General features: G+C 36.2%; 1 protein-coding gene across 15 annotated transcripts in view; it reads left to right on the top strand.

Annotated features, from left to right (window-relative positions):
* Window positions 1–27,595, top strand: part of AGTPBP1 (ATP/GTP binding carboxypeptidase 1) — a 107,672-nt gene that overhangs the window by 11,974 nt on the left and 68,103 nt on the right. For 4 of the 15 annotated variants that reach the window (XM_059657076.1, XM_059657070.1, XM_059657073.1 and 1 more), the window contains 7 exons: window positions 6,015–6,079; window positions 14,116–14,240; window positions 15,460–15,527; window positions 18,849–18,912; window positions 19,363–19,509; window positions 20,734–20,865; window positions 23,816–23,909. In XM_059657076.1, the coding sequence (XP_059513059.1) occupies window positions 6,048–6,079; window positions 14,116–14,240; window positions 15,460–15,527; window positions 18,849–18,912; window positions 19,363–19,509; window positions 20,734–20,865; window positions 23,816–23,909 (662 nt within the window). In that variant the 5' untranslated portion in view covers window positions 6,015–6,047. Of the gene's footprint in view, window positions 1–4,113; window positions 4,137–6,014; window positions 6,080–10,176; window positions 10,274–14,115; window positions 14,241–15,459; window positions 15,528–18,848; window positions 18,913–19,362; window positions 19,510–20,733; window positions 20,866–23,815; window positions 23,914–25,302; window positions 25,377–27,595 lie in introns of those variants that run through there. The other 11 variants (XM_059657075.1, XM_059657082.1, XM_059657072.1 and 8 more) reach the window with 10 other exon arrangements.

Genomic DNA, 27,595 nt, shown 5'->3' with positions numbered 1-27,595 from the left:
CACACACACACACACATTTCAGAGAGGAAAGGAGAGGGAGATAGAAACATCAATGATGAGAGAGAATCATTGATTGGCTGCCTCCTGCATGCCCCCTACTGGGGATAGAGCTCTCTACCTGGGCATGTGCCCTGACCTGGAATTGAACTGTGACCTCCTGTTTGATAGATTGACGCTAAACCACTGAGCCACGCCAGTTGGAACATTTTCATGAGTTTTAAAGACTCATATGGTAGAGGTATTAAGTTACTGTTAAATAAATGGCTTCAGTTTTTTAAAAAATAGGCCTGATAGATTTAATTTAAATAAATATTTCAAGTTAATTTTTTTGGTAATTTTTTATTGTGGTAAAATATATTTGGCCACAATAAAACCATTTAAACCATTTTAAGGTTATAATTCAGTGGCATTAATTATATTCACAATGTTGTGCAACCATAATCACTATTTTCAAAAATTTTCATTACCCCAGACGGACACTCCATAATTTCCATTAAATAATGAGTACCTATTCCCCTTTACCTCAGCAAAGAAAAGTCTGTTCTTTTGTTATTGGACTTGGCACCCTTGCCAAAGTCACTTGCCATAGATATATGCGTTTATTTCTAGACTTTCAGTTCTGTTGCATTCATCTGTTGTCTATTGGCCAGTACCACTTGTAAGCTGATTTGTATTAATGTATTTACAATATGGAAATTATTGAGAATGCTAAATAACAAAGCTACTAAAAATAATGTTAATAAAAATATACCCTAAGACAGAATTTATATAAGAATTTGAAAAAAAAACTTTTTTTAACTGATTGACATGATGAGGCTCAAATATAGTTCCAGAAGTTTCAAATTATATATATATATATATATATATATATATATATATATATATATATATATATATGTTGATTACTTGACCTTTTATGAAAAGACTTTATACAAGGCAATTATTTTTTAAAACTAAAACTAAATAATGAAGTTTATGTCTTTCATATGAAAATTGTTTGCTTTCTTTTGTTAAACTTGAAATAACCATTCACAGATTTCATTTTCAACTGACATGAGGTGATTTTCTCCTTGATCTCGATAAACAACTAAAAAATTTCTTAGATAAAAAGTTGAAAACTTGTAGCCAAAATGTTCATTTCTTTATTGTGATTTGCAGGCCACTACTCTTACATAGAAATCCAGAATTTTTTAAGGGGCACATCAGTAAATCTCATCTTGAGGGTCTAGTCCAGGGGTGGGCAAACTTTTTGACTCGAGGGCCACAATGGGTTCTTAAACTGGACCGGAGGGCCGGAACAAAAGCATGGATGGAGTGTTTGTGTGAACTAATATAAATTCAAAGTAATCATCATTACATAAAAGGGTACGGTCTTCTTTTTTTTTTTTAGTTTTATTAATTTCAAACGGGCCGTATCCGGCCCGTGGGCCGTAGTTTGCCCACGGCTGGTCTAGTCAGAAAGTGGCACATAAGATTCTTCCTCCTCAAGGTCCAGAGATCCTTTTCCACTCTCAAGCCCAAGTAGCAGTCATTTTATGGTTTCCTTTTGTCACATGATCTCCCCCTGCCAAGAATCTTGTCACTTGAAGTAAAAATATTTTCTCTAAGGTCTTGCAGAGAGTTGTCCAGTTGTTTCACGTGATAAGTGTTTGCTAAGTTGACTAGCTTCCGTAGCCGCTCTTGATCCTCTGACCTACTTGTGAAAGTACTCCCGCAATTCACCTTTCAGCTGACACCTGTTGGGAACTCTTCATTTGCTAAGCCACTGGATTTCTGCGTGTGGCAGGAGTTTTATGTGCTCTTTGTCCAGTTTTCCTTGTAGTTCTTTAAACATTATTGAGTGTACAGGTTTTTGTTTAATAAAGTTAATCATCTTTATAGCTTTAAGTAGAACTTTAAAAAAATGTCATCTCCCAGAGCTTTTGACACTTAGCTCTCTGTGAAAATACTGTGTTGTGAAGTCAGGTATTTTTAATTTTAATTTTTTAATAAGAGTAGCAAATCTTCACATAGAGCCAGCCATGATGGGATATTATCAATTCAGATACCAACATAGTGCTTCTAAAACACATCCTTAATTTGCAGAAAGTAGATCAAAACATTAAATACCCTGTTTTTCGTTAACTTTGGGCAGCAAGCACTCTGTAGCAAAATATTTTTCTTGATTTTACTGTTCTCAAATTTGTAATTATGAATGCATAACATATATAGAATATAATCTTATATATATATATTATAGTTTACAAACTCTGGATTCATCAACCCGGATAGAAAACCCCCCCCATATTTTTCTGTTTATTACATAAGTATTTTACATCATGTGACATGCCAATATGTTGACTTACCTTACAGTTAATATGCTGTAGAACTTTAAACATTTCTCCTATTGCATCTCATATAAGCATTTTACTTGGCATAGTTTTACATTCTGATCTCATTAGTTTCTCAGCAATGGGATGGCTTTCCCTTTTCTAGTAAGTTCTGCTACTATTCATATTGGTACATCAGCCTTTTCATTGTATATAATTTTTTAAAAATAAAAGCTTTATTATGTTTGAGATTCCAGTAATACCTTTAACTTGTGAAATGACTATAATTTGTAGTTAAATGTCCTTTGAATATTGCTGGAACCTTTGTTGCAATACTTGTAAAGTTGTTTTCAGAGACAACACAGAATGGAATGGGCCAACTTGAATTACCAGCCTGTGTGTAAACCCATTGATAAGTCGTTTTCGTTCTCAAGCTGGGGTTTTGTGTGTGTCTTTTGTTGCACTAGTTTAGTGAAATGACTCGCAAAATTGTCCACTGGCCCTTCTCTTGTACCTCACCCTTAAAAAGGGACACATTTGATTATCAAGCATATTTGTAAATAAAATGTTATAATGTAAAACATAAGGGCATAATAAATAACCAAATGAGACAATCACAAAATTTCACAGTATAGTTTCCTTGTAATATAGTCAGCCCACATTTTAGAAAGTTTGCACCAATAGCAAAGCATTAGAAATGGGGCAACTGGGTATATTTCTTGGTTTTGTTTTTTGTTTTCTTCTCTTTCTTTTCCCCAAGGTTTTAAAAGGGTCAGGCAGGATGCTGTGTTGAGAATAAACAGACTCTAGGGGGCCAGAGGTAGAAGGGAGACTAGGACGGTGGCTTGATCATAGAAGTAGATGTGGTAAAAGTGATCAGATTCTATATTTTAAAAGTAGAATTATCAGGACTTTTGTTTTTTAATGGATATTTTTTTTGAGGGGCAGGGGAGAGAGAGAAACTTGTTGTTCCACTTATTTATGCATTCATTCATTGTTTCTTGTATGTGCCCTGACTGGGGCTAGAACCTGCAACCTTGGCATAACAGGACGATGCTCTGACCAATTGAGCTATCTGGCCAGGGCTTATCAGGGCTTCTTGGTGTATTGGATGTGGGGTGTAAGACAGAAGCTAAGGAGGAAGTTAAGGTTTTGGGTCACATACTTGGAGGGAGAGAATTGTCTTTAACTATCCTTGGGAAAAGCTGAGGTTAGAACACCCTTGAAAGGGAAGGGAAGGTCAGGAGATCAGTTGTGGATATCTTGAGTTTGTGATATGAGAGATCTAAGTGGAAGTGGTTGAGTAGACTGAATGAGATCACCAAGAGACCTGAGGTAGAAAAGGACAAGAGAGAACTGAGCCTTGGGGCATTTCAGGAAAAGAGGCTTAGAAGGAGTGGCAGGTGGGTAGACAGAAAACAGAGTATGTCCAATTGAAGAAAGTATTTCCAAGAAGAGGGGAGTGATCAGCTATATCAAGTGCTGCTGATAGAACCAGTAGGATGAAGCCTGAGAATTGACAGTTGGATTTGGTAACAGTAAATGAGATCATTGGTTGCTGACAAGAGCAGTGTTGATGGGGTGGTGTGTGGAAAACTGGACTGGAATGTGTTTAAGAGGGAATGGGAAGAGAGGACTTGTTGACAATATATATAAACAACTGCTTTCAGTAGGGAAAAAATGGGACAGTAGCTGAACTGGGGAACTGAGAGCAAGAGAGTCCCCCACCCTCCCCCACCAAAGGCACACAAAAAACAACAACATGATTTTATGGTGATGAAAATGATCCAACGAAGAGGAATGAGTAGAATGTACCTAAATTCCACAGTCAGTTATTATATACTCCCTCGCATACCTTCTCAACTTCTTTGCCTATTTCTTGCTTTGTCACCTTTGGTTGGCAAAACCACAAGCTTGGTGAAGTGCAGCACTTCTGTTTCTAAGGTGCCTCTCCTTCTATTACCCCAAACTTGCAATGAACACACACTTTCACAGCAGCAAGAAGGGCCTTGGTTTACTCGGAGGCACTCTGGTCTCAGGCCTCAGAAATAGAAAGCGCCGTCAGGGACACACTGGGCTAACCCTGAGATAATGAGGACGAGAATTGGCCTTTTTCCTGAGGAACTCTAAAGTCTCAGAAGGCAGATTTCTTTGAGGTTGTCAATTTCTTTGGTGAAGATTATTTGCTAGACATGTTGAACACGGGGGTATTGAGGAGGTAAAAAGTTACGTGCGATTGTAAAGTTTTAGTTAGCTGTTTAGCAGTATATCCCTCTGCTGTTCTTGGCATTTCCCAGTTCCCTAGTTATGAGTTCCTGAGTTCTTCTGGACAAAGTCCCCTCCTTTCTCATGGTTTTCCTTTCTGTCACTGTGGACTTTACTGTCTACTCTCGTCCTGCGAGGGAGAGGAGAGAAATGCCTGTGGTTAAAGTACTACCTTACTGGGAATTGGAAGTTTGAGTCATTTCTTAACTGTTGAAATAGGAATGATGTAAATGCCCAGCATTAATTTTTGCAAATCAGAATTTACAGTGAACTCTCCATAAGATGTGCTGCTAATGCAGTTTTAGAGAGAAACATACCACTCAACAAGAAGTAACTTTTTATGGCAACAACACATTGGATTCTTCCTCCCTTGTATATACAGTTATGTCTTAATTAACTTGGATATTGGGAAAGTTACTTTGATTTTGTAGTCATTACAAAATAGTCAGTTGAGCCCTAGCCAGTTTGGCTCAGGGGCTAGAGTGTTTGCCTGCAGATCAAAGGGTCCTAGGTTTGATTCTGGTCAAGGGCACATACCTTGGTTGCAAGCTCCTCCTCCGCCTAGGGCCCTGGTCAGGGCTCGTGCAGGAGGCAGTCAATCGATGTGTTTCTCTCACATTGACATTTCTCTCTCTGTCTTTCCTTCTCTCTTCAACCCTCCCTAAAAATCAATGAAAAAATATAGTACTCGAGTGAGGATTAACATATATACATACATACATACACACATACATACACACATACATACATACATACATAAATAAATAAAACATAAGTCAGTTGAAAAAAAGAACAGCAATTTTTAAATTTCTCCTAACTTAAAAACAGACCATGTGATTTTCATCATAATCCAAAAATTATCAAAATTTTGTGAATCAAGATTTAATGTTTTAAAATATATAGTATGAACTTTGTAAAGATAAAACCTTTACTGCTTGAAGGAAAATATGCATGAAATGCATTAAATAAGATTTTACAGGTTTTTACTCAGTCTGAAAATTTGTTTTTGATGTAAAAATATTCTCATGTAGAACTAATCATACATATCTGCAGTATTTGAGTACTTATGTGAATGGTGGACAACAAGTACACTAATCTCAGGATGCTATTGTTGGTTTGAGTATTTTAAGGAAGAGTATTAGAGCAGGAAGGATAATTTTATCTCAAAAGTGAACACTAGATTGTAAATTGTGTTAGATTAGGTCTTTGCATTCTTATAGCTCCAGGATTTTGGCACTGTTTTACTGGTTGATTTTGGGTAATAGTCACATATTGTGCATTGAAGTGACTTGCCAGAAGCACATAGAACTCAAGTATTCTCCTTTGATTTCCAGTGTTATCTTGTGTTTTCCATAATAAAAACCTTCAGCTGTATGGCTGTTATGACATCTAATGTATAGAAATCAGAATTATATTTAATTAACTTTTTTTAAATTTTAGATTATCTGCAATGGTGAAATGAAGTAACTCAAGATGAGCAAGTTAAAAGTGGTATCAGAGAAAAGGTACTGTAATTCTAAATACCAATATGTATAAATTATAGAAATAAAGAGGAAGCAGTTATTTGACACTTATTACTGTAAAAATATTATTTATGTTTAAGTAATAGTATGTTATACAGTTGACCTTTGAACAGCATGGGTTTGGACTGCACAGGTCCACTTATATACCGATTTTTCTATTTTTAAAAAATATATTATTTTACTGATTTCAGAGAAGAAGAGAGAGGGAGAGATAGAAACATCAATGATGAGAGAGAATCATTGATTGGCTGCCTCCTGCAACCCGGGCATATGCCCTGACCCGGAATTGAACTGTAAACTCCTGGTTCATAGGTCAATGCTCAACCATCTGAGCCACAGATTTTTTTCAATAAATACCTGTAATGTTTTCAGTCCACAGTTGGGTTCTCATTATGCATTGATCTTTGCCATTTTATATAGGGGATTTGAGCATCTGCAGATTCTGGTATCTGCGTGGGTTCCTTCCATGTTTACCTAGGGACAAGTTAGTTTTTGGGGAGTCAAAATTTACAAATTTTCAACTGCACAAGGGTGGGATTACCTACCCCCACTCCTGCATTGTTCATGGATCAACTGTATTTATATTGTTTTATTAAGATTTACCTTTTCAGTTAAAGCTGGAGTCAGCAAACTATAATTGGGAGGCCAAATCTGGCCCACCTCTCGTTTTTGTATGGCCTGTGAGCTAAGAATGGTTTCTGCATTCTAAATTGTTGGAAAAAAGAGTAAAAAGAATAATATTTTATGACATATAAATATGAAATTCAGATATCAGTGTATGTAAATAAGCTTTTATTGAATGTTCTTTCACTTATAGATTGTCTGGTCACTTCTTTACTACTATGGCAAAGTTGAGTAGTTGTGACAGAGACTACATGGCCTGCAGTGTCTAAAATATATATACTATCATTGACTCCTGAGATAAAGCATCATCTCTCCTGTAGACTTTCTTACTTTTTAGCAAATCTGGAGGGGTGGTTGGATATCGATACTTGCTGAGTTTAGACAGGGTTGTAATTGAATGGATTAGATTGGCAGATTTAAAGACCACGAGTGGTGATTTACATCCAATTAACATGTTTTGTAAGATACAGCAAGCAGAGCCCTGGCTGGGTGGCTCAGTTTGTTGGAAGTGTCGTCCCATATGCCAAAAGTTTGCAGGTTCAATCCATGGTCAGGGCACATAGACAACCCATTGATGTTTTTCTCTCCCATCAATGTTTTCTTCTCTCTCTTTCTCTTTCTCTCTCTCTCTCAAATCAATAAAAAACATATCCTTAGGTGGGGACTAAGAAAAAAAAAAGGCTACAGCAGGCAGATATTTTCTCTACATCCCATTCACCGTCATCATGATCATGCCCTAAATGTTACCATCAGCAGAATTCTCATTTCTAAGTACTAATTCAGACTTTTTATTCTCCAACAACAATCTTTCATCTGTCTATCTCACTTCTGCAAATATCTGTATTGTAAGATTCTGCCTTACCCAGAACTCTAATTTATTGACTTTTATTGTTTTCTCATTTAATCTCTTTTTAAAAAAAAAATATTTTATTGATTTTTTTACAGAGAGGAAGGAGAGGGATAGAGAGTTAGAAACATTGATGAGAGAGAAACATCGATCAGCTGCCTCCTGAACACCACCTACTGGGGATGTGCCCACAGCCAAGGCACATGCCCTTGACCAGAATCGAACCTGGGACCATTCAGTCCACAGGCCAACGCTCTATCCACTGAGCCAAACCAGTCAGGGCTAATCTCCTTCTTTTTAACCCAGTGTAGAATCGATTGTCTATTATTATACTCTTGCAAATAACTGGAATGTCTTTATCTCACTTTGTGTGTGTGTGTGTGTGTGTTTTTCCATTGATTTTAGAGAGTGGAAAGGAGAGAGGGAAGGAGGGAGGGAGGGAAGAAGGGAAGAAGAAAGAGAGAGAGAGAGAGAGAGAGAGAGAGAGAGAGAGAGAGAGAGAGAAATCTATGTGAGAGAGACACATATTGGTTGCCTCCTGCATGCAGCCTGACAGGGGCCAGGGATGGAACCTGCAACTCGGGTATGTGCCCTTGACCAGGAATCGAACCCACGACCTTTCAATGCACAGAGGATGACATTCCAACCAACTGAGCCACACTGGCTAAGGCACTTTGTGTGTGTTTTTAATCACACCCACTAGACAAAGTCCTTTCCCTGTAAATCTTTATTGAGCAGCTGAATGATGTTGGAAGATGAACTAACTTGGCAGAGATCATTAAAAATTATTGATTAGCAACCTGAACAGAGCCCAGCAATCTTATTATTGTGGTTATCTGGAAAGTTCATTTTCCCAAATTTTATAATGACTGTTTTATACTTTCTTTTATATTCCTCAAATCTTTGGAATCCTCAGATATATCAATACATAACCTCAGCAGATTATCATTTCTTATCATATCATAGAGAAAATAAATCTATTATCATTACTTTTTATTTATTTTATTTTATTTTTCTTAAAATATATTTTATTGATTTTTTACAGAGAGGAAGGGAGAGGGATAGAGAGATAGAAACATCAATGAGAGAGAAACATTGATCAGCTGCCTCCTGCACGCCCTCTACTGGGGATGTGCCTGCAACTAAGGTACATGCCCTTGACCAGAATCGAACCTGGGACCCTTCAGTCCGCAGGCCGATGCTCTCTCCACTGAGCCAAACCGGTTAGGGCCTCATTACTTTTTAAAAAAATTTTATTGAATTTATTGGGATGGCATTGGTTAATACAATTCTGTAGGTTTCAGGTGTACAATTCTATAATATGTCATCTGTATATTGTATTGTGTGTTCACCATATCCTCGTATTTCTTACACCAAATTTACATGCTCCCCTTTTTTTAATTCCACCCTCTTCTTATCATCTTATTATTTACTCCAACAGAGCTTTTCTCTTTTCTTGTCGAAGACTAATACTGTCACCTCTGTTCGAAATTTTATACCTCCTTCCTTCTCAGGGTCTTTTAATTATTATTTATTCTTCTGTCTTGAATCTTTAACTCCTCCATTTCTTACCATTTAAAAATGATCTGGGCTTTCCAGTATTTATAGACTCTGTTCTTCTGTTAACTGTCCAATTTATATGATTCTTTTAAAAGCCCAAATTTTGAAATAGTCTATAAATGCAATCTACATTTCATTTCACACTCTCCAACTATCCACTATACCAAGAGTACTTATTAAAACCACCTATAATTTTCTAAACAACTTTATTGAGGCATAATTAACATACACCAATAATACATAGCGAGTACAGTTTGGTAAGTTTGGCCTATGTATACCTGTGAAACCATTCCCTCAATCAAAATACTGAACATATTTATCATTTGTTTCCCGGCGCCCTTTTGTAATCCTTTCTTCCGCCACATCCCTCACTCCACGCCAGGGGTCGCCAACCTTTCGAACCTCGCAGACCACCAGTGGTCTGCAGACCACCGGTTGGTGACTGCTGCTTCAGGCGATCACTCATCTACTTTTGACCACTACAGATTTATTTGTGTTTCTAGAACTTTATATAAAAGGAATTATACAGTATGTCTTTTTTTGAGGTCGGGGTGGGAGGTGGGGGTGTGGGAGTGGCTTCTTTTACTCAGCATAGTTATTTTGATATTCATCTCTTGGAGTGTGTATCAACCATACCTTCTTTTATTACTAACAAGTATTCTGTTGGATAGATATGCTGCAATTTGTTTACTCATATATTGGACATTTGGGTTGTTTCCAGTTTTTGGCTATCTATAATAATAAAAGAGTAATATGCTAATTAGGCCAGACGTCCTCCTGGACGACCTTCCAGACGAAGCCAGGGCTGCGAGGGAGACGTGGGTCCCAGGTGCCTGCCGGTGGCTGGAGGGGGAAGCCAGGGTCCCGGGTGCCAGAGGGAAGGAAGGCCTACTCTTGCACAAATTTTGTGCATCAGGCCTCTAGTTACAAATAAGGCTGTTAGAAACATTTGTGTACTAGTATTTGTATGGCCTTAGCTTTTTTTTTTTTCTTGGCCAAATACTTAGGATTGGAATCAATAATATAGTAGGTCTATGTTTCTTTTTAGGAAACTGCCAACAACCTGTTTTCCAAAGACATTATATTTTATACTTCTTCCAGCAGTATATGAAAATTCTAGTTTTCTACATTGTCATCAATACTTGGTATGGTCATTCATTTAAAATATTTAAATTCTTATGGTCATGCTTTTAAAATTGTAGTCATCCCAATAGAGGGTGTGTTGGTATCTCATTCTGATTTTAATTTGCATTTCTCTAATTACTAATGATGTTGAGTATCTTTTCATGCACTTACATGCTTTCAGCATATCTTATTTGGTGAAGTATTTTTCCAAATTTTCCTCCCATTTTAAAAATTGGAATGTTTATTGTTTTTATTACTGAGTTTTAGAATTTATTTTTTAATTAAAATATGTTTTTATTGATTTTTAGAGAGAGGGGAAGGGAGAGGGATAGAGAGATAGAAACATCGATGAGAGAGAAATATCATCGATCGGCTGCCTCCTGCACTCCCCCTTCTGGAGCCTGCAGCCCAGGCACGAGCCCTGACTAGAATTGAACCTTGGTCTCTTGGTTCCCTGGTCAATGCTCAACCACTGAGCCACACCAGCTGGGTGAAATTTTCTATTTATTATACATACAATTCCTTTAATAGATTTGCAGACATTTTCTTCTAGTCTTTTCATATTGTAAAGAGTGTCTTTTAAAAGATCAGAAGTTTTTAAATTTAGGTGATGTCCATTTTGTTTATTTGTTCTTTTATAGATAACTAGAGGCCCAGTGCACCAAATTCGTGCACTGGTAGGGTCCCTAGTGGCTGCCAGCTGCCGGCTGGGGCCTCCCTCCCTCCCCCCCGGCTGGCCCTGCCCCCTGGTCAAACTCCTGGATAACTCTCGATTGAGGGAACAATTTGCATACTATGCTTTTATTATACAGGATGCTTTTAGAGCTGTAGATAAGAAATATATGCATAACCCATGTTAGATTATCTATGTTTTCTTATAGAAGTTTTATAATTTTAACATTTAAGCCTGTGCTCCATTCTGAGTTAAACTTTATTTATGTTGTGAGGTATGGGTAGAAGTTCTTTTTGGCATATGGACCAGCACTATTTTTAGAATCACTTTGCTTTCTCCATTGAATTGTCTTGGTACCTTTGTCAAAATTAGTTGTCCATTTATGTGTGGGTCTGGTTTGGACTCTGTTTTTTCCCCTTGATCTAGATGTTTATCATAGTGAGGATACCTCATTGCCTTGATAACTATAACTTTATAATGAATCTCGAAATTAGCGTTGGTCCGCCAACTTAGTTCTTTTCCCCCCCAAAGTTTGTCCTATTTTAGGTTCCTTTGCATTTCCATAGGAATTTTGCATTAGTTTGACATTTCTACACAGTAGCTTGCTGGGATTTTGATTTTTCTCACTAGAAAATCTATTCTCTCTATATAAAAGCCTAAGCAACCGTCTGGCTGGTAGCTATGATGCTCAATGACCACCAGGGGACAGATGCTCAACACAGGAGCTGCCAAGCTGCCATGACTTGGCAGCTGTGGTTCTTGGGTGACGCACTTGAAACCAGAGAGGAGGGAGCCCGATTCCAGGGTGTGTCACTTGAGAACTGCCCTTTTGCAATCCAGTACCCTTTGGGGATGTCAGAGAGCCAGTTTCGGCTGATCCCTGCAGGCCAGGCTGAGGGACCTCTAGTTAGAATTATAAATGGTAACTCTGAAGGTTGGTCTTAGCCTCATTTTGATTTATCTAAAAAAGTAGAGGAAGACAGTGAAGATACATCTCTTTATTTAAAAATTCTCTGCTTTGTTCATTGAAAAGCTGTATAATTGTGTGTGTGTGTGTGTGTGTTTTAGTAAAGTCTAAAAATTATTCAAATGGTATAGCTGCCCTCTGGTGTTCACCCTATGATTCTCCCAACATTAGTGTCAACAGCCTTAAATTTTGGAGCTGAGTCAGTAGTGGCTTAGAATATTTTGTTCAGTTTTCATTCTGTAGATGAAAAAAGCTCAGAGAGGGGGATGCCCATGTTCTGAATTTTTCTTTTTTTTTCTTTCCTTCCTTCAAAAAATAAATTCATCCACCATCCATCATTTGAAATAGTATGATTCTCAGAAAAGAATCACTTAGATGAAAGTTTTATTTTATTATTATTATTTTTTTAAAATCCTCACTCGAGGATATTTTCCCATTGATTTTTAGAGAGAGGGAAAGACAGAGAGAAACATTGATGTGAGAGAAACACATAGGTTGGTTGCCTCCTGCACAAGCCCAGACCAGGTCCTGGACTGGGGAGGAACCTGTAACCGAGGTACGTGCCCTTGACTGAAATTGAACTTGGGACCTTTCAGTCTGCAGGCCGACGCTCTATTCACTGAGCCAAACTGGCTAGGGCAAAAGTTTTATTTTTTATAGTGGTACAATTTAATTTAAAATTTTAAGAGTTACTGACAAAACAAACTCTTAATTTGGAATGGAGTAGACTGTGTGTTATGCTTAGTGTGTTTTTGTATGTTTTTGAATTTTTTAAATAGATGTCTTACTAGCTACTAAAAATATTAACACATGAAAATAATTGAATAAAATTAGGAAAACACACTCAATCAGTAAGTTTCTAATTTTGGTCTCCATAATGCAAATTTCTCTTAAAGATGTATTTTCCCTAGTATGCAAAATTGTGGTATCTTAGTGTAATTTCTCACCACAAAGAACTAGAGCTCTCAAAAAGAACAGGCTTGGCTCAATGAATCTCTTTGTACTCTTAAATGAATGAAGACTCCAAAAAATTTTTGTTGAGGTGGATTTTTAAATCTATTGATATTACCATATTATAAATTAAAACTGAGGAATTAAAAATTATCCATTTAAAAATAATAAACTCCATGCATAATGACACAATAACATTTTATGTTAAAATAACTGTGTTTTCAAAATGTAGTAAGAAGAGTGCTATTGATTTATTACATTTTTTAAAAAAATATATTTTATTGATTTTTTATAGAGAGGAAGGGAGAGGGATATAGAGTTAGAAACATCGATGAGAGAGAAGCATCGATCAGCTGCTTACACCCCCTATTGGGGATGTGCCCGAAACCAAGGTACATGCCCTTGACCGGAATCAAACCCAGGACCCTTGAGTCCACAGGTCGTTGCTCTATCCACTGAGTCAAACCAGTCAGGGCGATTTATTACATTTTTGAAAACTTAATGTTTGACTTAATGGAAGACAGGTGGATTTTCTTTTCTTCTTCTGAGTTCAGTCTCTGGTGGTTTGTACAAATTTACTTACTGTTAAAGAAAATGAGAGAGAATATGAATTAGGGAAATTTGAACTTGGAAATTAGATGTTGATGTTAAAGGATTATTGTTATTGTTTTTGGTATAGTAGTGCTATTATAGTTATATATATTCTAAAGAGTTCTTATTTAGAAAACATAACTAATGCCATAGGAAATTATCTGAGATTTGCTTCAAAATTAGCCAGTGGATGTGTGTGCCTGCAAGTAAGCATGTGCGAAATAAGGTGGTCCATGAATTGATAATTGTTGAAGCTGGGTGATAGGTATATGATGGTTCATTGTCCTATTTTGTCTTCTTTTGCTCATGTTTGGAATTTTTCATGATGTTAATGTTTTTGCTCATTCAGATTTATGGTAAGTTTTAAGGAATCACTTATCTCTTCTGCAATATTGGAAGGAAAAAGAAAATACATAAAAACTTAAACATGTAACTTATTTTTCTCACTACAGAATTTTATTTAAAAAATGAAATATTTCTGAAAACCAGAAAGTATAGAGCATATATAATGAACACCTTGTACCAATCACCCAAGAGATAAAACTTACAGATGTGCTGTGTGCAATTGTTTAATAAAGGCATGTCAGAGGGCATTACTCTTCTGCTCGAAACCTCCCATTTCACTCAGTGTAAAAACAGTGATCTTGCTGTGCCCTAATATAAAGTAACATTCTTTTTAGCCTTACCAATAACTCTCGGGTTGTCGGACTCCTCGCTCAGCTGGAGAAGATCAGTACTGAACCTACAGAATCAGATACTGCCAGATATGTTACATCAAAAATTCTTCATCTGGCTCAAAGTCAAGGTGAGCTTTAACCTCTTGTTTTGGGAATGCTTTTTAAATTCTTTAACAAGTGGAGGCTAAGAATGTTTAAAATTTTGATAAATGATTTTCCTTAAAAATTGAACTTTCTCAGATAGACTCAAGAAGTAGAAAATGGAATAGCTGTGAAAGAAGTTAATTTTCAAAGCATTGTTTCTAAGAAATGATTATGATTTTCCGTATGGATGAATCCCGCCCTCCCCGCCCCCCGCCCCCCCATCAATTTTCAAGTAATACCTAATTCCAGTGCTACTTGTACTAGAATATTGACAAAAGATGTCAGGTAGTAGAGAACATTGGTTATTAGCATGGTCCCAAATAAAATATTAGTGAAATAAGTCTAATTATACATTGAAAGATGAATATCATTGCTAAAGTGCACTTATTTCAGGAATGTAAAATGTTTTAATATTAGGAAATACATCCTATAACATTATTTGAACAGGTCAAATAAAACCCATGTGATTATCTCAATAGATGCTAAAAAAAGATTCTAAAACCTATACTTGATTTAAAACATATACACACACAGAAAACCTGATTTTTCTTTTTTCAAATAAAGGTGAACCTGCAGCCACCTTAGTATTTAACATTTAAAATGGCCCTAGCTGTTTGGCTCAATGGATAGAGTGTTGGCCTGCAGACTGAAGGGTCCCAGGTTCGATTCCAGTCAAGGGCACATGCCTGGGTTGTGGGCTCGATCCCCAGTTGGAGGCTTGTGGCAGGCAGCTGATCTATGATTCTCTCTCATTGATGTTTCTATCTCTCTCTCCCTCTCCCTTTCTCTCTGAAATCAATAAAAATATATTTAAAAAACCCCCCATTTTTAAAATGGTACTAGGTTTCTGTTTTCACAAATTTGATGAAATGTTTTCTAGTTCTGGTCATAAAGATGATAAAGAAGCCTTCCATTACCACTCCCTGCTCACCTCCAGTTCTGGTGCCTGTACTATGATAATGATTTTAAGATTACAGATGGACAGACAGGGATTCACCTAGTCCCTCCTAGGAGCTGTGCTGAAGGGCAAGGAAAGTCTACAGAGTAGAGTAGAATTAGCAGCATCAGAGGGAAGATCATGTAAAAACAATTTAGAATGTTTACCGAACCAGTGGGTACTTGTTTATTTTATGTTAGTTGTATAATAAAACGATATATACTTTTAAAAATGTTTTAGAAGATATATATATTTTCACTTTTCAGAAAAAATAAGGAGAGAAATGACAGCCAAAGGTTCTACAGGAATGGAAGTTCTGCTCTCAACATTAGAGGTAAAGTATTTGCAGACTTTAATTATGTAACTGTTAGTATCAATCAGTACTGAAGAAAAATAGTATATGAAGTATAAAATTTTTATCCTAGAGGTAAAGCCAGTGAATAGAAGTTTGTTTTATGTTTTAGATTAACATTTGGGATGGCGATATAAACATTCTAATATATATTAGGTAAACCTCTAAGTATATTACCCTATGATAATAATGATAAATAACCACATTTTAAATCTTTACATACTGTTCTAATTGGTAATGGAAATTAAAGCATTAGCTGGAAATAAGTCTAGCTTAATATAAATGATTGGCATTGGAAATCCTAATTTATTGTGTTATGTCAGCTGATGTATATTTGTGATTTAGTTTACTACATATATTGGTTGGATAACTATATTATCTTTTTTTTAAAAAATATATTTTATTGATTTTTTACAGAGAGGAAGGGAGAGAGAGAGATAGAAACATTGATGAGAGAGAAACATTGATCAGCCGCCTCCTGCACATCTCCTACTGGGGATATGCCTGCAACCAAGGTACATGCCCTTGACCGGAATCGAACCTGGGACCTTTCAGTCCACAGGCCGACGCTCTATCCGCTGAGCCAAACCGGTTTCGGCAACTATATTATCTTGATAATAATTAAATTTCTATGCCAGTGTGAAAGTTTTGGGTGGATTAGCTGGATATATTCAGAATCATTACTTTATATTTTATTAAGAACAAAGGGTAAGTACCATTGTATACCTTGAACTTACATAATGTTATATATCAAATTATATTTCAAAATAGCTGGGGAAAAAAGAACAGGGTGTGATTTTATGTTTTTTGATAGGAATTACTTCCTGTCAAAAGTGACATAAAGTTTTTGTTTTATTCCAAATTCATCTGTCAGTTTAAAGCAATCTTGATAAAAATATTAACTTTTTTTTCTATAGTTCAGTGGGAAAATAAGCATGAATAGAAAGGATATTTCTGAAAAATAAAAGAGAAAGGACTAGCCCCACCAAATATCAGAGAACATTAGAAACTTCAGTAATTCAGGTAGTTTAGAAAGTGTGGGTGGGAACTAGATAGACATCAGTGGAATAGAATAGAAAAATCCACACTAAGTTAAAAATGCTTATGGGAATTTAATACTACTTAATCAATGGTAGCATTTCAGATCAGTGAGGGGTTGGGGGATTGCTTAATAAGTGGAACTGGGACAAATTGGTAGCCATGCAGAAGAGTATAATGTTAGATCCTTACTTCCTACACCGAAATAAATTCCATAGCAAGCAAATATTTAAGCATGGAAAAGAAAACCAGAATACTCGAAGTGATGAGAAGAATTTTTAATAATCTTAGCGCAGGGAAGGCTTTTCTAAGTATGAAAAACAAAAACAAAAACAGGAGCCATAAAAGAAAAGATTGATAAATTCAACTATATTAACAAAAATGCATTGGGAAGAAAACATTATAGACACCTGGCAAACTGAAGAAAAAAGATTTCAACTCATGTAATCTCTTTAACATATAAAGAACTTCCACCGATTCATAAGGGAGAAGTCTACCCAATAGGAAAATGCGTGAAGGTTATGAACAGACTGTTCCCAGAGAAAGAAACACAAACTGCACTTGAGACAGAGCATCATTGTTTTTTCTCCTCATTTGCTCATGTCACAAATTATTGAGGTCAGCAGAGGTGGGAGGTGATGAATTACTTTTGGGAGCTTGTCTAGATAAGGCCTAAAGATAGCAGTGCAACTTCCATTCAGTTTCCAATAGCCTGAGCTCAGTCACATGGCTCAAACTCTATTACAAAAGGGCTGGGAAATATGGTGTAGCTCTGTACCTAGGAAGACGATGAAATCAGTTCGCTGAACACAATCCATTCTTCTCTTTAACAAACATCTGTCCTTCTCATTCCAGATCTCCCCCCCCCCCCCAATGAGACAGTGGTCCAGTTAATATCTCCAATGCTAAAACAAGGGTCTCTGGTTATGTACAGTTCTCCGTCTGGTCTGGATGGAGCTTTTTGGTTCTATCAGTCTGTGAGCTAAGATATGAAGTAGAAACACTCATTTCCTTTTGGAAAGAGGAAGAATAAGAGTCCCATGCCAGTTACTGGTACACAATAATTCTGAGATTCCTCTGTATAACACTGTAAAAATCTCCACGTTGGGGGTGTGGTGGTTCCTTGAATAGGCCATGCTTCTGCTCTGTGCATCTGTTTTGTTTTTTGTCCATTCAGCCATTGCTATACATATATATATTGATCCTGCAACCCCAGGCATATGCCCCCACTGGGAATTGAACCATTACCTCCTGGTTCATAGGTCGATGTTTAACCACTGAGCCATGCAGGCCGGACCAGCCATTGCTTTTAATAAGAGAAATGTAACCATGTGTAATATTTAAACTTTTTTTAAAGATTAGATTGGTTGTCCAGACTTTGGGAAATAGTTAATCTTCTCCATTGCTGGTGAAGAGCAGTTTACTATGTAGTTATATCCATCAAAATACTTATATTCTTTGACCCAGAAATTCCAGAAATTTATTCTACATATAGTTGTAATTGATTCCATGTAAATATATATATTTTTTGTTGCAATTTTTTAATGCCAAATAACTTTATTTATTTATTTATTTTTTTGCTTTTACATTGTTGTTGAAAGTATTACATATGTCTTTTGCAATTTTCTAATAACAAAAGATTGTTAAAAATCTCATTGGGAAAAAATATCTCATTGATAGGTGATTGGTTACATAAATAATGGTTTAGCCATATAGTGGAATACTTTCTGTAGCCCTTAAAAAGATGAAGAAACTATTTATTGATATGTAAAAATATCTGTACAAAACAATATCTATATAGGGCAGTGCTATTTGGAGAAATAAATCTGTATACACGTATATTTACATGGATTTAAAACTGCATATTATCTTTGGCTGGATACATGGAACTGATAACACAGTGGCCTTCTGAGAGAGCTAGGTGACTGGGTAGTTGCCATATATACATTGTAGTGCCTTTATATTTTGATTCATTAATTTTTATTGCCTGTTAGGTAGATCATGATGAATTCAAATGCCAAATTAATTCCTCTTTTAATAATATTGATACTAAGAAAGTAATAGCACAGATTATTTGTAAAAATTCTTAAGGGGAAGAAGAGACTGAAGTGATAAGTGAGAATAGTGGAAACCTCATTATATTTGTTCTTAGAGAAATTGGAAAGGTCATCTGTAAAATATAGATAGTTCCCAACAGGAATAGAAAAAATTTGGGAATTACAGATTTACAATGGTTTAATAAAGCAAATAAACTATTTATTTCAGAACACGAAAGATCTTCAAACTACACTTAATATCTTAAGCATTCTTGTTGAGCTGGTGTCAGCTGGTAAGTTTTTTTTTTTTTTTTTTGGTCTAATTTCTGTTTGTAAATAGTGATCAATAATGTGGCATGTGTACTTTATGAGGAATTTTCTGATATTCATAGAGGCTATTCTGAGTATTGAAATTTGGAAACTGGTATGTTATACTCTTGTTGTTGCTTTGTTTTTGGTATTGGAATTTGGAAACTGATATGTCATATTCTTGTTGTTGCTTTGTTTTTGTTATTTTCCAGTATTCCTTAAACTAGAGCCCTGAACATAGAATTTTGGCATCACTTGTATTTACTCTCTGCACTGTTTTCTAAATAAAACAAATGAAATAAAACAAAATTTGATTTTGATGTTTTTATTTCAGAAGTCTTCACTTTATTTTTTGAATGCTAAAAGTTGTGATATTTGATATGTTATGGGAAGATTTGCTGTTTAAACAAATAAAATTTTTTTTTTTCTTTTAGGTGGAGGTCGAAGAGCTAGTTTCTTAGTTGCCAAAGGTGGTTCACAAATATTGTTACAGTTACTTATGAATGCCAGCAAAGAATCTCCCCCGAATGAGGAGTTAATGGTGCAGATTCATTCTATTCTTGCAAAGATTGGACCAAAAGGTAAGGATTTCACTTGTATGATTATCAAACCTAGAAGCATCTTTGTGACATGGCTTCTCTGTGCCTTGATGCTGGTAAAATTTTAAATCTGGAGTGCTACCCTTTTTCTTGGTCTTAAGTCATGGAATGCTTCCCAAACCCAATTAGTGACCTGAAAGAATTGAGGATCCTGATAAATTCATGAGGAATTGCATTGCATGTGGTGGGAAAAAGAAGAAAAATAGGTCAAAATCACAAGTGTTTCTTGGTGTGTGTGTATGATAAGTTGTAAGATTGATTATTGGCACAAAGCAAAGTATTACAAAAATTGAGAAAAAACAATGTGAAACAAAGAAGCTGACTTAGGTTAATAAAAAAATAATCCTTTGAATAGAACCTAATTTCAGTTTATAGTTGTCTATCTGCACAGAGATGAAAATGATCCCCTAAACTTTTCAAATAATGATTTCTGAGTTCTCCCATTGTCTTATGACATGCATATAGGTTTTACACTTTGGAGTATTTGATTAAATGCTTGTTCTAAAGAGTATGTATGTATGCGTATACACCTTGACTGGGAATCGAACCTGTGACCCTTGGTGCACGGGACAACGCTCTAATCACCGAGCAAAACCAGCCAGGGGTTATAAGGAGTACTTTTTTTTTTTTTTTTTTATCCTCACCCGAGGATATTTTTCCATTGATTTTGAGAGAGAGAGAAAGAGAGAAGGAAAGACAGACAGAAACATCGATGTGAGAAAAACACATCGATTGTTTGCCTCCTGCATGAGCCCCGACCAGGGTCAGGGAACTTGCAACCAAGATGCATGCCCTTGACCGGAATCGAACCTGGGACCTTTTGGTCCACAGGCCGACACTCTATCCGCTGAGCCAAACTGGCTAGGGCAGTGGTCTGCAAACTGCGGCCTGTTGAATGTGGCTTTTCCACAAAATACCACATGCGGGCGCGCATGTACAGTGCGATTGAGACTTCGTGGCCACACTCAAGGGGCCAAAGAGCTGCATGTGGCTTGCGAGCCGCAGTTTGCCGACCACTGGGCTAGGGCATATAAGGAGTACTTTTAAAATCATACAAGAAAATGATTATAATTTTAGATATTTCAGGTCAACTTTACATTTGTAATATAAATTCACATATAAGTTTTTAAAATTTCATTGCTTTATGCCATTGTTATTTCACTCAAAGTTACATATAAATACATTGTGTTAATTTTTTATAAACAGACAAAAAATTTGGAGTGAAAGCTAGAATTAATGGAACTCTGAATATAACCCTGAACTTGGTCAAACAGAATTTGCAGAATCATCGCTTGGTTTTGCCTTGTCTTCAGCTTTTACGAGTATATTCTGCAAACTGTGAGTATTTCAGAGTAGTTTTTAGTAAACTTAGTGTTTTGAAGTTACAGAAAATGAAAATGTAAAAGTACCTTAACTCCATAACTCTCTAAAATTTGTGGACAAGGTAAGAGAATATTTAATACGGTTTTTTATAATGCCTACCTGCACCGCCACAGAAGTGATATAGGGTAAGAAGGAGAATTGGCAAAATCTTGAGAATTGTCATGAATTCCTCCAATTTGTAAAAGCTTGTAGTGAGGAGGAGGAGTAGGCAGCTTGTGGGAAATATGTGGAAGAATGTGAGGGTATTGGCAGCTGGAAAAACTGCCTGCCTATTTGGGTTTTCACAGATGAGAGGAAAGCTGAGAAGGAAGGCAAGTGGTAGCATAGTCACCTGGAGCTAATTACCTTCGGCAATCAGTAGGGAAGTAGCAGAACAGCAAGTTAGTAGTACAGGAGCCCCTGAGGAAACTGGGAAGAAGAGGGATTACCAAGAGATAACCTCAGATGAAGTATCTCTCCTGTCTTCCTCCCTCCCTCCCTCCCTCCCTCCCTCCCTCCCTCCCTCCCTCCCTCCCTCCCTCCCTCCCTGTCTCTGTCTCTCTCTCTCCTTCTCACTCATATTAGATCCCAAACCCATAAGGTTTTTTCTGTTTCTTGATTAGGAATTGGGGTGGTTAATAAAACATCTGAAATTGAAATTATAAAACCCACACATGTAGAAAATAAAAAACCCCAACTGATCCAAAAAAATAAAACAGTTGGATTAAAAATAAATAAAATAAACCACTGAATACTGCAATTAAGGAAGAAGCAAGACAGCACAGACAAAATTAGAAGGGATAATGGAATATTAAACAGATGCAGAGGAAATTAAAATCAGCGTACAAAACGTTAGGAGTTATATTTTTGGTGGCATTTTATTGAATTAACCACTAGAAGGCTAGTAAATGGCTTATCTGTAACTAAAATAATATTTGTTCAGAGCTGAAAATGTTAGGCACAATTTTCTGATTAGGTAAATTGTTTGCCTCTTCTGTGTGGAACCTTTCCCCTGCTACACCTGTTTAATTCAGGTCCTCATCACCTGTCACCTAGCACGCAGCCTCGTGATATCTCTCAAATGTACCTTCTCCAGTGTGCTGTGAGGTCTGACCTGTATTTGAAAATGCAGATCTTATTCTAAAAGAACCATATTTGCACTATAAAAATTTTAGTGTACATTCTTCTAGCTTTTATCCATACACTAGAGGCCCAGTGCACGAAATTCATGCACTTGGGGGTGGGGGAAGCTCTCAGCATGGCCTGTGCCCTCTCGCAGTCTGGGAGCCCTCGGGGGATGCCCTAAGCCGACAGTAGGACATACTTAGCACTGCCGTGGAGGTGGAAGAGGCTCCTGCCACCGCTGCTGCACTCACCAGCAGTGAGCCCAGCTTCTGACTGAGCGGTGCTTCCCCTGTGGGAGTGCACTGACCACCAGGGGGCAGCTCCTGAATTGAGTGGGATAGGGCCGAAACCTGCTCTCTGACATCCCCTGAGGGGTCCCGGATTGCGAGAGGGCGCAGGCCAGGCTGAGGGACCCCACTGGTGCATGATTGGGGCCAGGGAAAGATGTTGGAGGTTGGCCAGCGAGGGAGGGACTGCAGGAGGGCTCCAGGGTGTGTCCAGCCCATCTTACTCAGTCCTGATCAGCTGAACCCCAGCAGCAAGCTAACCTGCTGGTCGGAGTGTATGCCTGCTGGTGGTCAGTGTACGTCATAGCAAGCGCTTGAGTAGCCTTAGCATATCATTAGCATATTACGCTTTGATTGGTTGAATGGATGACTGAATGACCGGACACTTAGCATATTAGGCTTTTATTATATAGGATTATTAAAATGTATGTTTTATCTATTTACTATCTGTTGGTGCTATTTCACGCACACTGTTTTTTTTATCTATTATTTTCCAATAATTGTGGTTTTTTTGTGTGTGTGTGTGTGGGGGGGGGTATTCCCTATGGCTGAAAGAATGAACAACTTTTAAGATCCTTCATAATTTGCTTTACCCAGCTCATCTTCTCATTAGAATGCTTTTGTCTGATACTATATGTTTAACTGCTCATACTCATTGTGTTCATTGACTATCTATGTTTCTGTCTCCAGAGATATTTCCACAGCCACTTCCGCCCCTTACTACAACTCCCATCCTAGCTAACTCCTCCTCCTTTGTAAAGACTGAGTCCAGAGCCCTGGCTGGTTTGGCTCAGTGGATAAAGAGTGTCAGCCTGTGGACCAAAGGTCCCGGGTTTGATTCTGGTCAAGGGCACGTACTTTGGTTGCAGGCTCCTCCCAGGCCTGGGCCCTGGTCAGTGTGCGTGCAAGGAGGCAACCAATCGATGTGTTTCTCTCACATCCATGTTTCTCTCTGTCTTTCCCTTTCTCTTCCACCCTCTCTAAAAATCAATGGAAAAATATCCACAGGTGAGGATTAAAAAAAAAAAAGAGGCCAAGCCCAGACACCCATTTCTCCAGAAATGCCTTCTGTTTCACTAAGAATTAGGGACTCCTCCCGGTTGTGATCTAAATAGCCTGTAACCCTTCATCTACTTAAAATTACTTCAGTATTGATTTGTTTACTGTTACTGTCATTCTCCTCTAAACTGTTCCTTATTTTTGTCTCTCAATCCCCATGACCTGGTATTTAGTAGAGTTTTTGAAGAAACAAATGAAGCAACTTAAAAGTATTTTTTTAGAAGTAATATTTTACTGTTTTCTATAACTTCTTTCAGAATTTCCTGCAACTTCCCCTAAAAATAAAGTAAAAAAATTATACATTTAAGTGATTGGCTAAGGTGGACTATATGAGGAAACATGAGTTATATTTACTGAACAATTAATATATATTTTGACTATGTTTCACCAAGTATATGTACATTCCTACTTACCGAATCTTTAAAATCATTTAAAATTTTTTCTTCCCCTCCCAGCTGTGAATTCAGTATCCTTAGGGAAAAATGGAGTTGTGGAACTGATGTTTAAAACCATCGGACCATTTAGTAAGAAGAATTCGGGTCTTATGAAGTAGGTAAATGTTTTGAGTGTAAATAGAGATATCCTTTGTTATTCTGGGTCTCATCATCTTGATCTGTACAATGAACAGTAGAGTTAAATTGTAGATAGTGATTTTATTATGATAAGGATTTTCTTTACTATAAAGTTTAATTTTAAAAATATATCAAAATTAGAAAACTTTAAATTCATTGAATATAGTGTTATGGAAATTTAGACTTTGAAAATTTCTAGATACTATAAGAGGAAAAAAAGGTTTATAGATTATCATTCACTCAGAAACATTTATTGAGTGCCTACTATATTCCCTACCAATTTTTCAATCTTCTAATGACCTTGTCATTCATTCTTACAATTATCTGAACATATTTTTAATTTATACTTTTTTTTCCCAAAATAATGTCATTCTTTAAAACACACACACACATTTATAGGTCTTTCAACCTCAGAAAATAAAAAAAAAGCTGTATTTTCCTAGGCCATATTAGAGGTCATACTTCAAAAAATTTTTTACGTGGAATTTTTCAAATATACATAGAGTTTACATTATAGTAAGCTAATTAATTGTCTTGAATAGTTATATTAATTACTTATTATATGCAGTTGTCAGCACTCTGCCATTTTTTTTGTTTATTTCCTTACACGCTTTATTTTTGTTGGGTTATTTTAAAGCAAATCCTAAATGTCATATGAATTTCTGTTAGCAAATCTCAGATATTTTCTAATTTTTCCCTTAAGAACTTCAGTATATCTCTACTAAATAGGGACTTAGAAAATGACCACTATACTATAATCATACTCAGCAAAATTATTAATTCCTTAATATAATCTAAAATTCAGTCTGTGTTCAAGGTTTTCCAGGTGTCTCAGTATGCCCTTTTACAGTTGGCTTGTTTGAATTGGGCTCCAATCCAAGGTACATACATTATTCGTCATTATACTTAGGAATTTTCCAAACCTACTCAAAAATAGAAGGAATTGAATAATGAATCCTGATATGCCTACCCATCATTCAGTTTCAACAAAAATCAACATTCTGTCATTTTTATTTCATCTTTCCCTTCCTAGTTGTCCCCCCGCCTCCACCCTCAGAGTATTTTAAAATAGATATCAGCCTTTACATTTGTTCTGTAAATTCTTGTGTGCGATTGCTATCAGACACGGAGCTTTTTACTTTTAGTGTTACCACAGTATCATTTCTTTGCCCAACAATATTAATAATTTCTTAATATCCACTGATATTTTCTGATTATCTAAGAAATTTTTTTTTTTTTGCAGTTGGCTTGTTCAAATCAGGATTCAAATAAAGTCTATACATTCTATTTGATTACTATGTCTTATAATCCTTTGAAATCAATAACAGTCCCCCTATTTTTTTTTGGTTCTGTTTTGTTATTTGTTGAAGGACCTGGGTGCTGTCTTATAGAATGTCCCAGCATTGTGGATTAAGATGACTGTATCCTGGGGTCATTTAAACATGTAGGTATATCCCTCGAATTTTATGTAGACTGATAGAGCTAGAGGCTTGATTAGATTTGGGTTCTTTTTATTCCAATAAAAAAATGTTTCATAGGTGGTGTTAGTCACTCTATTTCACATCACTTAAGATCATTGAGTTGATGTAATCCATCTACTTTTCACCTGGTAATTTAGCAATATTTCATGACATTGTCCAGATCATTGACTTTGCTAATTTTCTCATTCTTTCTGCTTTTATTAGCTATGATTCTTTTATAAGGTAGAACTTGTCCACGTTAACTATTTGATTAAATTCTACTAACAAGATTCAGAACATTTTCAGTCTTCTTACCTGTTCTTAGTAAAGGTAAAATATTTTAGCTTGTATTCTTTTGAAAATGGGAACTTACTTGCACATATAATCATTTATTAAATATTACTTGGTGGGATAACTTAACAAACTTGTGCAAAGATCATATACAGTCTTAGAGCATCTGATGAATTGTAACAAGACAAAGACAATGATTGTGTCACAATTAGTAAAACCAACTTGGTGTAGTGTAGTTAGTGGGCTCTGGAGGTAGGCAGAATGGGTTTGTGTACTGACTCCATGATACAAAGTAAGTTACCTAACTTATTATGCCCCAGTTTCCTGTCTGTAAGGTGGTAATATTAGAACGTACGTTATAGGGTTGGTGTGAGGATTTAATGAGATGATTCCTACAATTAACACAATGCTTTTATTAAAGCAATTAATTAATTTAGGTAGGAAATGTGGTAATGTGCATGTGAATACTAAAAGTACATTCTTTATTTTTGAATTTATATACCATTTTCTCCCTTGATATTTAAAGTATTTTATTATTTATCTTTTGTCTAATGGTTTTGATCTACTTACAGTCTACATTATTCTATTGTAACCAAGTTACCAACTCTAATGTAAAATGTCCCTAGGAGAAACATTTCACAATATCTTTGTGATCTACAACATGGAATATATCCAAAACCATGTAGAAATCAGTGAGTCTAAACTTCTGAGAAAGGGGTATTGTTACATAAATTACCCCTTAATTCTTTTCTATTTGTATTTTAAAAAGAAAAACAAAATCTTAAGCTTTATTTTTACTTTAAAAAGAAAAATCACTCATTGACCAAACATGTATATCTTGATCTCTTTATCACCGTAGAGCCCCCTCCCCCTTAATTAAGATATCTCAGCATCTAGCATTTGTATCATACTTTTTCTTCTCCTTAAACAATGTCCTGAATTTCATGGAAGAAGATTGAGGGATATTATTTATGTTTGAAAGGTCTTGCTTCCCTTTAGGATTTCCGTTTCTTCCAACTTTAGGTTTTGGATTTAAGTACTGTTAATCCAGAAGGAAGCAACTCCAGAAGTTACTGTAACTCTGTCTTTTCAAGTTACAATAGGTTTGGAGATTACTGCAAGGATTGATCCCCACCTTAATGTAACTTCATGAATACCGGGAGTTAAGTTCTTCCTCCTTTCTGCTCCTAAATAAGCCACAGGCCGCTGTCTAAGCCATTGCTGGTTGTATTATTGTGTGTGACATATGAAGATTGGAAAAACACGTGTGTGAGGAAGAATAAAATATTGGTACTGAGGAGTTCTAATCAATTAACATAATACAAATTACGCATTTCAAAAAATCTATTCTAAAATTCTTTTGTAATTTTTATATTACAAATTCCTACTGGCTTATATGTGTGGCTGTAAAATTTCAGAAAATCCTTTATACTGAAATTTTAAAAAAATACCATTTAAATAACATGTTGGTAAAAGTATTGAGACAACTTTGCACCAAACTTCATAATTTTTTTTTTAATCTAGTGGAACTGTGGAACAAGCATGGAGTCAGAAAGAACGGGGCTCATGTTCCAGTTGTGTCAGTCTTGAATAAATGTCAAGGATTGCAAACTGTCAGAAGCACTTTGATTTGGTTCAAATGTGTTGCAAACAGCTGCCAGCAGGGAGAAAAAGCTATTTTTTAAAGTACTCTATGATTTTTATAGTTTGAATGAAGACTTAGCTGTAGATTGGAAAGTCCTATGAATTCATCCCAAGTGATTGCATCTAAGTGATTGTATTAGTTTCCTAGGGCTGTTGTGGCCAAGTACCTGGTACAAATTTGGTGGCTTAAAATAACAGAAATTTATTGTCTCGCAGTTCTGGAGTAGAAGCCCTACATCAGCTTGTCAGCAGAGCCAGTGGTCCCTCT

This window comes from Myotis daubentonii, chromosome 11 (genome assembly GCF_963259705.1).
Source record: "Myotis daubentonii chromosome 11, mMyoDau2.1, whole genome shotgun sequence".
NCBI lineage: Eukaryota > Metazoa > Chordata > Mammalia > Chiroptera > Vespertilionidae > Myotis > Myotis daubentonii.
This window is presented reverse-complemented; position numbering and strand designations above follow the sequence as displayed.